The sequence below is a fragment of the Neofelis nebulosa genome, chromosome 10, assembly GCF_028018385.1.
Source record: "Neofelis nebulosa isolate mNeoNeb1 chromosome 10, mNeoNeb1.pri, whole genome shotgun sequence".
NCBI classification, from domain to species: domain Eukaryota; kingdom Metazoa; phylum Chordata; class Mammalia; order Carnivora; family Felidae; genus Neofelis; species Neofelis nebulosa.
Genome location: NC_080791.1, coordinates 46,949,487 through 46,961,709, shown reverse-complemented (window position 1 = coordinate 46,961,709; position 12,223 = coordinate 46,949,487). Strand labels below are relative to the sequence as shown.

The 12,223-nt window shown below is 36.7% G+C and overlaps 1 protein-coding gene across 22 annotated transcripts in view; it reads right to left on the bottom strand.

Annotated features, from left to right (window-relative positions):
* Positions 1-12,223, bottom strand: part of SYTL2 (synaptotagmin like 2) — a 153,470-nt gene that overhangs the window by 7,346 nt on the left and 133,901 nt on the right. For 19 of the 22 annotated variants that reach the window (XM_058687589.1, XM_058687587.1, XM_058687584.1 and 16 more), the window contains 5 exons: positions 10,136-10,230; positions 6,903-7,022; positions 5,444-5,613; positions 4,231-4,333; positions 1,732-1,902 (listed from right to left, as the gene is read on the bottom strand). In XM_058687589.1, the coding sequence (XP_058543572.1) occupies positions 1,732-1,902; positions 4,231-4,333; positions 5,444-5,613; positions 6,903-7,022; positions 10,136-10,230 (659 nt within the window). The remainder of the gene's footprint in view (positions 1-1,731; positions 1,903-4,230; positions 4,334-5,443; positions 5,614-6,902; positions 7,023-10,135; positions 10,231-12,223) is intronic. The other 3 variants (XM_058687594.1, XM_058687596.1, XM_058687602.1) reach the window with 1 other exon arrangement.

The window sequence follows — 12,223 nt, the reverse complement described above, 5'->3', positions numbered from 1 at the left end:
TGTGTATCTTGGAAAGACTTGCTTGGTACCCAGAAAATATCTCAAGGCCTTTAGTCTCAGAGATAGTAAAGAAATCAGAATGGCTTTCTTGGACAGAGAAGAAATGTTCTGGGATGCTTTGGTTTTTATAAAAGCACATAAATTTTGTTGGTCACCCAGTCAGACATAAAACTATTTATTTGAGTTACTCTTTCTTTGAGTAAGAAGAGTGTGGGGAAAGTCTGGGGGAAGAAAAGCCAAACATTACATTTCCAAAGCTGCATTAACCTGATCATTTCAGATCACATGGTTTGACGTCTGTAAGAATAACAAAGACTGGACAATAATTTTAAAATGTGTATCTATTATTTTCAAGTATAAGAGAGCTGGTTTCACTTTCAAATTCTGGTCCTTTAGAGCCTTATTGCCAAAACATAGCTATGCATCAGAAACCTAAGGGTTAGTTTAAAATGAAAAGCTTTTGACATCTTCTAAGGAATTCACACCCAGTGAGTCTTGGGTAAGACTAGACATCAGTGTTCCAGGTGATTTTGATGCAATATTTGGGAACCATTTCTTAAGCATAAGTGGTTTAATATGGAGATGCTAAACAATGATTTCTACTATTGATATTCATCACTTCCAGCTGAGATCATACCAACCCTCACACTGGGAGCAATAAAAAAAAACTGGATTAAACAAATTTATTTGAAGGAATTAATGAATTATTATCATGACTCAAATGGAGAACATCTTTGAGTCTGACATTCGTTGCTTTTCACTTTGAGGCATCAGCTGATTTTTAAGTAGTGCCAAACTAGAGCATAATAGAAAGGAATAGCCTTAGACATACTCTAGATCAGTGGTTGTCAAAGTATGGTCCCCAGGCAAGGCGCTGTATCAGCAACCAGCCATGGCTAGAAACTTGGGCCCAGATGTTACTAAATCAGAAACCCTGGGAATAGGGCCCAGAAATCTGTATTATAATAAGTACTTCACGTGAATGGGATGCATGCTAAAATCTGATAACTACTTCCCTAGGCTTTCACTTGGAATCCCTGAAGGGCCATAGCCTAGGAATTTGAGCAAACAAAAACTACATGAGACCACATGAAAACTGAAACCCAGCTTCTAGTCAGTTTGTTCTCAGATTAAAGTGTTCTGTCCCCACTCTGTGTGTCAGAAACAAAAGTAAATCCTCTCAAAGTATCCTTAGAACTCTCATATACAATGCCTAGCCTACAATAATAAATGAACAGGCATACCAGGACAAAGGACCAAATGACCAAACTAAGATAAAAAATTAGATAAAAGAGACATACAAATGTTTAGGATATTGGGTTTTCAGATATATATTTTAAATAACTTTGATTAATATGGTCATGAGGATAATGTTAAGATAGAGAATTTTAGGAGAGAAGTGGTCTATGAAAAATCAAATGAAAATATAAATCTGAAAAATATAATGATTGAGAACCTGTAAGATGGGTGTTTTAGACATAGCAGATAAGAAAATTATTGAATGGAAAGACAAGTTAGCAAAAACTAGCCAGCCTGAATTCTGGAGAGGAGAAAAAAAAAAAAGAACAGAAAATACACTAAAAGGGCATAAGAGACATATTGGACAGAGTGAAAAGATATAATGATCCCAAACAAGGGATAACCGTTATTAATTAAAATGCAGTTTATAGTAGCTTTCTCCTACATGCCAGGCACCAAACCAACCAACAAACCAAAAACGTCAGAACTTACCTTTCGCTTCAGAGGGTACCACTTCAGTTGTTTATTCTGTTTGTTGTCCCAGTCCCAAGTTTCCAAGTCAAGTTCTACTTCCCCTAGAAAACTATTGCGCTTAAATGTATCTCGATGCCAAACGGACAGGTTCAGCTTTTGTGTTTTTAAGATTTGCTTTTCGACTTTATACTGCAGATCAAAGAAGGAAATTAAAGTGGTGAATAATACTATTTTATGCCAAAGTTATGACACAGAGATAAAGAGAAAAGTCATCTGTACAGATCAAGTTTTCTCATCTGCTAGGTTTCAAGTCTCAAAGATATTGCAAAGTCATCTTATTCTAAGTGTCTTGTTTCAAAGAGCTAAATCCATCTTTCACAAAAGCTGATTTTCTTTCTGCTTCTGGAAAAGCAAACCACAGTTCAAATATCATAGCCAGTAATAGCTTTCTAAAAACGAAAGCCAATTATTCATTTTTTACTGGATGTTTTTTTGTTCAAACTAGATATAACATAAGTCCAATTCAGTCTCAAAATGCTAGTGAAGTTTAATCCTGTGGTCTGTTTTCTACCTAAGGACAAGGTATTTTTTTTCTAATAGACTCTATTTTTTAGAGCAGTCGTAGATTTCCAGCAAAACTGAACAGAAAGTACAGAAAATTCCTATATACCACTTGCCCCCATTTACACACAACATCTCCCACTATAGATATCCTGCAATGACACGGTACTTTTCAATTAAATTCCTTTTTCCTGATTCATATGGTTAAGTGGAAAATATCTGGCATCCTAACAGTTTTTCATCTAAGATGCAATCAATCCTAGATTGTATATAATTATGGGAGGGATAATAGTACTTCTGACCTAAAAATAATCTCTATTTGGTTTTATGATGTACTACTTGAATGTCCATTTTGGTTGTAGCAGGCTGGTCTTTCTCTGAATTTACTATTTAAATTAGGTGGCTTTTCCTGAGTATAGGGTTGAAGTAGTTGACCTAGAAACAGCTAGGGTATGGAGGTATATCACAGTCAAACTGTAATTAAAAACTGGCTACAGAAAATCTATAAAAAATTGACCCATGGATGACTGAAAATTAATTTAATTCTGCTTCTTTCCTCAGAGGATAATCAAATAGTTGGACAGCCTTTCAGAAAAAGGGAATGAATGACACTTCTTCTGTTTCCAGTTTCAAATTATCATGACTAAGACAACATTATACAGTCTGGGGTAGGGGGAAATATGGGTATTTGAGGCAGGTATACTTTCTATTCATCTGTCTATTCATCTATCCTTCCAATAAACATTTTTTGAGTACTTATCCAGACACTGTATTGAGTCAACATGTGTTTAATACATACTAATCACTTTGCATATATTAATTCTTTTAATGTTCACACCTACTGAAGTAGTTAGGTACTCTTATTGTCTCCCTTTGGCAGATATGAAGCACAGACAGGTTCAGTCATTTGCCCAAACGCACACAGTTGATAAATGGCACAGAGTTGGACCTTGCCCTCCTGGAACTCACAGTTTAATGGGAAAGCAGACAATGAGGCTAGTAGTTCAAGTGCTGAGTGTTAACAAAGCCTAATATAGAACAAGGTGACTGAGGCAGCAGACCGCAAGGTGGCCTGATGGGTTAAGGACAGCCTCTCATAGGAAGAGGCATTTAAGGCTGTAGGAGGTAGTTAGGGATAGAATGTGGGAAAGAGCACTCTGGCCAGATGGAACAGGAAGTCCGGCAGTGTGAGAAAATGTAGTCAGTTCCTCCAAAGAACAGAAAGGAATCGGGGTGACCTGAACAAAGACTCTGAAATTGAAAAGAGGAGGCTGGAGCCTGGGTTGTGGAGGGACTGGTGACATGTTAAGAAGGATGGACTTGCCGCTAAGGGTAATGGGAATCCTAAAAGATTTTAAGCAGAGAAATAACATGATCAGAATTATGCTCTTGGTAAATCATTTTTACGATGCTCAATTCTGTCAGCTGTGTATCTTTGAGCAATTTCCTTTGTTTCTCTAAGCTTCACCTGCTTCATCTGTGAGGTGCAGGCAGTATCCTCCTGGTGGCCTATGTAGAGAATGCATGACAAAACGCAAACAACATTCAAGGTGTATGGTCTCATGCAAGGCAGTTTGTCAGAAAATGTTTATTCCTTCCCTTTTTCTCTCCCCGTGACTGACTTTACTTGTAGAGATACTACCCAAGAAGACGTGGCTATTTAGGGGCACCTGGGTGGCTCAGTTGGTTAAGCGCTGGACTTTGGTTCAGGTCATGATCTCAGTGAGTTGGAGCCCCGAGTTGGGCCCTGTGCTGACAGCTGACAGCCTGGAGCCTGCTTCGGATTCTGTGTCTCCTGCTCTCTCTGCCCCTCCCCCGCTCACACTCTGTCTCTTTGTCCCTCTCTCTCAAAAATAAACACACATTAAAAAAATTTTAGACAACATGGCTATTTACACATAATCACAGTGACACATCATCATTTAGGATTTTCCTAGACAGAGAGTTCATAGATACCCGCAGTATCTCATTATACACAGGATTCAAGGTCTTCTTCACTACAAGTGTTTTCTTCTTGCCCATTTTGCCCTTGTCTGGTAACAGATAGGCCTTTACATATCTAAAAAGAGAAGCGGAAAGACAAGAAGGTCAGAGAAAATAAAAGTCATGTTTCTATTTCTACTTTGAAAAATGCATTGGTAATTGACAGAAATAATTCATGACACTCAGAAAAGTGATAAGTAAATGAATGTTCTCACTAATGTCTTTTATACTTAAACGTTTAAACACATTGCAGCAGAATTGATCATTTTATGATTGTTTAAAAATTTTTTAAAGGATATTTCCTGAACTCCTTTTTTCTTTGGCCTTATCTGATATGGAGGGTGGTGGGGGACAGATCTCTAATGTAGTGCTTAATTTTACTGGCTTGTTTCCGATTAAGAAAAGACTGGTGCTTACAGAATTTTTTAAAAAAAGTTTTGTTACTGCCTTTTGAAAACGAAAATTACTCTTAGCACCAAACTAATCAAGCCACATTCAATGTGGGAAAAAAGTATACTGGCCCCAATTGTTTTTATAATAAAAGCACGAAGGATTAGGCTTATGCCAGCAAAATAATTAAGAATCTGACTTCTGCATAAGGATAAGTGAGGAATGTACTCAATTTTTGCAAATAAACTGAAGTATCAATTAAGCCTCTGATTTAAAAGACGAGCTGGTAATTCCCCCTAAAGTTCTTCTGTAAAATAGAAGTTAAATTTAGAATCTACCTCAGTCTAGAATCTTAACTGTTCCTGCACCACTGAACATTCTGAAGTATGCCTCTACATGTCCCTAACTTTAGAGAAGTTTGAGAGTCATGGGAACAGATTAGGGTTTAAGCCCTTATTCCCAGTTTTGCTGCTGACTCTCTGAATTTATGTAAATAGGTCACTTATCTTTTCTGGCCTTAATTTCCTTATCTGTTAAAAGAATGAATGGGACAAGATGGCCTCAAAGGTCCCTTCCAACTCGAAATATTTTGTGCTTCTCTGACATTTTTATAGTTTAATAACTTTGGCACATGAATTTATAAAGTAAATAAAACAGCACTTCCCCCAAACTTTTCTTGTCAAACATTTCTTTTTGATGCAGTCACACACATATCCTCCCTTCAATTTCTTTCTTGGCCAGTTTCTGCAAGATTACGAATAACTAAGAGAAAACAGTTACTTCAAATTGTACTTACGGGTCTGAGCGCTGTTTTTTAACATCTGCTGCTGCTAAGTCTTTACACTGGGCCACAAAGACATGCAACTCCTTCAATGAGTCCACATAGTCGATTGCAAACTGAATATTTCCTTTCACTTCCAGATTGCCAAAGTCTCCACTGTAAACACTCATCACACTGCCGCTCACCTGAAAGCATCCGAAACACACAGTGTTTGTTTCTATCTCTTTCACAAATCCAATACAAGGATCATGAATATAATCTTCGCTTGCCATTATTTCTCTAGTTTGCACTTAAGGCGATTAATAAAATATGGCATAAAGACAGGCCAACACAGACAACCTGACGTAATATACGGCATAACTAGTGTGTAAAAAAAAAATGCCTCTAAAAGATACAGATGAAAAGTGAAATGCAAAGTTATTTAGATACTGGCTCATTTCAAAGCAGGGGGATTTTTATGGTGGGGGGCATTCAAAGTTCCATTTTTAGGCATGCTTAGTATTTAAGACATTAAAGAAAGAGGATGTGAGAAACCCCAGGCACACAAATCACAGTGACACATTGCTCTATCAAATTTCCAAGGCACTAAAAAGGAATTTTACTATGTTACTCATCCACTAAATCTAGGAAAATGCTTACTGGGCCACACGCCTTTAGAGGTCAGGAAGGGTAGAGAATGGATGATTGATGAAGGCAGTTGAAAGCCTTCCCAAGGCCATACATTTGATTGTTATCAGCAGAAATTCAATTTAAACAGATTTTTTTTTTAAAGTTTGAGAAATGGGAGGCGAGTAAGAATTTAAGTACAGCTTTGTCATTTGATTAGCATACCTGTTGAGATATGTGCATGTTTATGTATATCAGAGAACTATTTGGTAAGTGTATGTGGATATATTTACATATATATATTTCTACACACATACTACATGCACGATGACTGATCTCACTTTATAAAAGAAGTTCTAGGTAAAGTCAAATTTTCTAAAGCCAACCTGAATACACTTAAGTAGATTTCCTTTTAAAACCCTGTTCTAAATCCTTCTGTAAAGCAAAGAAATCCTATTCTTTTATGTGAATCAGTACCTTTATTCATCAGGTTTGCTAAAAGAGAGATACAATTCTAAACCTGCAAAGAGAGTATAAAACATATCTAATATAAGCAGAACTTAACAATAGTTACCCCATTTGTTGCAGAGAAAAATGCAGCGGTTCATCTTGTTGGTAATTTAGGCTATTTCTAAAGTGCTTACATCCCAAAAAACATATTCATTTATAATGGATGTGAACTCTTTTTATGCTTAAAAAAAGAAAAACAAAGATTTAGCTAGCCAGAAGCTAATTGTGGGTTAGAGAAAAAGCTAGTGCCCTTGGAATCTGGGAATACAATGGGAGCCATTTTATAGTAAGAAGGAGCACGGCAGAGCAAGGTTCACAGAAGCAGAGAGATATTAACACGGAGCCTTTGTTTACATACAGAAGACAGGGACGTCATGCCAGAGGAGCTGCTAAGATTGGTTAAAGAGCTTGGGCTCTTCTTGTGTCTGCTGAGCTGGTAACTGCTTTCTGATGCTGTATCTGTTTCTCTGTCATCACTCTACAAAACATCATATAATATACACAAAATTTAAATTCAGGATGAGTGAAGATCAGAATCTCAATTTAGAAAAATATGATATCTCGGTATCCCAGGGATCTGTCAACATTTCTGAAGGTCAAAAGACACTCGTGCTAATCACCAGGGAATGGGATTCAGGATGAAATGGGTGGTCTATCTTGGACCTCACCTAAGGAGGAGAGCAGTGCTTTGCTACCAAAATAACAAAGTGATTTTTTTTTTTTCACCTACAAGGTGGGCCCATAGTGCTACAGAAGGCAGCATTACTGTGAGCTTTCTTGTTACTGTCTTAGTATATGTATTTAGGTTACTTGGGGAACTTTATTGATAGATATGAGAAGTTAACTTTACCCACACAATAAAAGGTCTAAGACTTACTATCAAAACATAAAATGTCGTGTGTAATTCCTCATTATTAACATAGCCTGTCTTCCCTAAAATTCAAATCTTTTACTTGAGACACTATTAAACTAGAAAAATAAATGCTAGTTTGATCTGTTTCAACTAGAACTTATATATATACATATTTAAGAATTCTAAACCACCTCTTATGTATTTTCATAGTGCTATTGTGCTTATCTTTTTATTGCTATAGGGAAGTATATATTAAATTACATTTATTAACATGTATTAAATTCTACCCACATTAGATTTTAACAATTTTTTAAAGTATTATTTTAAATATGTCCCAGGAAATATTTACCTGGGTCAAGAAAAAAAAAAAGTGGCAATAATAAATTTTATTATATTCAGAGCTAAAGTTTATCAGACAGTACCTTTAAAAATTCATGATTCAGAATGTGTTCCTTTTGGGGTTAGAGAGTTTATGGAGCAGTTCAGTGGAGTTAGGGAAACATCTGTATGGAGTAGTTAGTTCATGCCAACATATTCTGGGGCCATGCAATTATGTATCAATATAACAGATGCCAATTCAAATGCAGAGTTAAGGAGTTAAAGAAAAACAAAATTTATGACTTATATGGATAAGAAAAAAATCCTCCCTCAAGGATTTAAAAAAAAACAACAAAACACCATACCTTTTAAATGTCTCCGTTGTCACACCCTCCCCCCACATGCTTACGGTCCATCTCCCTCTATTATCGCATGCACTATGGTCTACCTAGTATATCAGGTCACTAGTGAATTCATGAAGGATGGGATCCTGTCTTATTGACCTGGAACACCAATTTTCACATAGCATGTACTCAACAAATGTGACTGATGTTAAACTAAGCCTCAAAGGGCTAATGGACAAAGGCACACGGCCTGGTTTCATGTCCACTTCCTTTAACATTTAGTCCGACCCATGTGCTTTGAAAGACAAAATTATACAGCTTAATTTGGCATCTCTGATGTACAAACTCAAATGACTTGGACTCTCCTTTGTGTGGAGCTATGAGGCAGCACATTAAAAGTGAAGGAGGAGAATGAAAAACCAGAACTGGTATCACTTGCCTCTTCAGTTATTATATAGCTTATTCATATGACCAACCAAGACCAAAGCCTGTTTACAAAGGTATAAAACCACAGGAACTCCATGAGGTGCCTACCAGTGGCTTCCAACTAATGATTTAGTTTCAAAGAATGAGTGATTCTTTTCAAAGGAACTATAATGTGGGCTGTTATGCATACGCAGGGGTGAACATTTGCAGATACAGTTCATCTAAGGCCCAAGAATAGACAAAGGGAAGGCCAGGAGGTCAGGCAAGAGATATGTAATTTATATGCTGTCTAGAACTTTCCTCATATTTCATCTACTAAGAGAATGCTTGAGGATAAAGCTTTTTATTTTACCATCAAAAATCAGACCCGAACTGCAAATAGTAACAGTTAATGTTTACTGGGCATTCACTATGTGTCAGGCACGATGCCCTGTGTTTTCCCTCCATTATCTCACTGACTCCTCACAACCTAATCAGGTAGGTACTAGGAAACCAGACACAGGGAAAGTAAGAAACTTGCCCATAGTCACACAGCAAATTTGTAGCACAGCCAGAAGTAGGAGTGTCTGACTCCAAGCTCCTAACTACCTGGCTGCAAGAACACAGAATCTTTTATGTTTTGTTTTTTTTTTTTGGGGGGGGGGCGGATTTTTAAGTTTCTATTTTAATTCTAGTTAACTTACAGTGTTATATTAGTTTCAGGTGTACAATATAGTGATTCAATAATTCCATACAACCCAGTGCTCATCATGACATGTGCACTCCTTAATCCCTATCACCTCTTTAACCCATCCCCCAACCCAGAACATGGAATCTTAATTAAGTCAAAGGACCTAAGTTAAAGTCCTAGGTCTACTTTTTAGCAGCTGTTGGATTTGGGGAAAGTTATTTAACATCTCAGGCACTTTCCTGTTTTATGTACCTACCACATTTAGTTAGTGACAGTTAGATATCAGAATGAATATTAAGTGCCTGGTATTTACAAAGTATTCAGGGAATAGCAGATAATAGTCCTGTTCTGACCTGAGGCACTAGGCATAATGGCTAACCATGATAATCGGATCTGGGCTCCAGTCCTGGTTCAACTCTTTTCTAGATGAGTGATGTTATTTACCTTTCATGGTGTTTCCTGACCTGTAAAGTCTGGGGATAATGATGGTGCCCGCCTTCTAGGCTTGTTGGAGGAATAAATGAGATAATGTACACAAATTGTCTATGCCCAGGAGACATCCTTAAAGTCTGCTGTAAAATTGTCACTCTATTACTTTACCAAATGCTTTCAAGCTAGTCATGCTACCCAGACTAAGCTTTCACAAATCAACTCTACTGTAAACTAAAGAGTGGTTATTTCACACCAGCGTATTTCTGTAGGGGTTTCTTATTTTGTACCCACTTTGAAACAAAAGTCATATTCCAAAATCAACGCAATTTGACTTCACCACCAAAATGAGTTGCCGTTTGAGTCAAATGAGACATGTCATGCCTCGTTCCAGGATCAACAACACTACCTTTATTGACAGGAAAGTTCATGGGTCAGTCCTACTGACCTCTTTGGTCTCTGCCACAGCTGAATAAAAACACACCAACCTTGGCAGAACAAATTCACCGATTTGGTTCCATTTTTTCTGAAATTACAAAAAACAAACTTGCCTCATCTTGGAGAAATGCTGGAACAGACTTGCTCATCCTTTTGAGTTTGTCAGGGTGGGAAAACTGATTATCAGGTTGTGAAGGCACTGTGGAAACTAAACAGCAGCATTTCCATTCAAAATTATCCTTACAATTTTGGACAAACATAAAGCATAAGTTGAAAACACACTTTTCTTTCATCTATGAATGAGATATTTTTATAAAAAGGTTAAAGGCACAGTAGTTCACATGCACAGGATCCTAAGATAAGCAACATGCAGTTTTCATAAATTATATAGAGAGAACTAGCAAGGAGATGAACCAATTGAAAATAAGAATTAATTTACAAACTGTTCATTTTTATTAATCTGGAGCTGGAGTTGAATTATATTTATTAAAACATAGAGACATTGTGAATCAGTTTTAACTTATTTTTCACATCAGAGATTTGAACCACACGATGTGTGATTTCTTGGTTCATCTCCTTGAGATGTATTTTTAAAACATGCTGCAGGCTGAAAAACTATTTCATTGGACAGCAAGGATCTCCGTACACAACTCAATCATAAAAGTGTCCTGGCTACTGAGCGTCTAAGAGAAGGCTTGTTTGTTCAGTGATTATGAGGATCACTTCTCTGATAGTGTTTCTCACTCAGAATTATGAAAGACTATGATTCCAAACTATTTTTTTAAACAAATTGTTTAGACTTATTATTTAGACACCTTAATTTAGATACCCTTTGATACAGTAAGTATATACATGGAAGTCACAATGAGATGATGAATTTTATTCCTCATTTGTGTAATTCTAGTTAGAAACCTATTTCCTTCTTTAAGAATTAGTGTCTGGGGCACCTGGGTGGCTCAGGTGGTTAAGCATCCAATTCTTAATTTTGGCTCAGGTGATGATCTTGAAGTTTGTGAGTTCAAGCCCCCACTCCCTTCTGACAGTGAAGAGTCTGCTTGGGATTCTACCTGTCTCTCCCTCTCTCTCTGTCTGTCTCTCTCTCCCTCTCTCTCTCCCTGGCCCCTTCTCTCTCATGTGTGCTCTCTCAAAAAATAAACTAAAAAAAAAAAAAAAAAAAAAAAAAAAAGAATTAGTGTCTAAGCTTTTCTTACAGTGAATCAGAGCTTGCATATTATATGAGTTAACATGTTTCAAGGCCCTTAGAATAGTGCCTGGCACATAGTATACTCTATATATAATTATTTGCTAAAAAAGTAAATATTGTCTGATAATCCTTAAATTACCTATTCGATGTGCTACAAATATACTGACTTGGTTTTAGCAGTGAAAGAGATACCAGGAAAATAGATAAAAATCAAATTATATTTCTATATATAACTCAAAAGGCTCAAATTCAGCCCTAAGCATTAGCTAAATTCATGTTTGGTTAAAAGAAATCTAATGAAGGAGAACTGAAAACTGAACTATATATATTAAATATTTTCTTATTCACATAGTTCTCATCTAGCCTTTGGCTCACAAATGTATCAAAACACATTTTACGGTGACTCATGAAATGATACCTTCTTTAATTGCTTCCCACTAAACAATAATATGTATGTGTGCATATTCAGGTGACTTACACTGAAGTGGTGTAAGACTAGGTCCTGTGAGGGCACAGCACAGCCCAATGAGTACACAAAACTTATGTAATACTGCTTGCTTCCCATTATTTGCAAAATCTACATCTGCTCCTCAAATGTAGTCAGTTTTACATTTATTAGGCTTTAGTTATTTATGTTTTTGATCATGTATTTCATTTTGTTTTTTGGTAAGAATACAGTCTCCACTGGAGAAAAGCAATAGTCTCAGCCCAGACATTAAAGTCATCTTGGATAATATAAAATAAGAGAGAAATCAATACATCCAGAATTCAGCACATGACTAGCCTTCGTGGCTTGACCTAACTAAGCTGGGTCATGAATGAAGACACAGGTACATTGGCATATATGTCCATGTTACTGTTTTCACTCCTCTGCTAACTGTTGAACAAAACGTAACAATATAAAACAAGATGACCATACCTAAGTATCTTCCAGTTCAAAAGCAACTGGAGAAATCTCTTTATCCAACACCCCCAAGGGGCAGGAATTTTGTTTCCT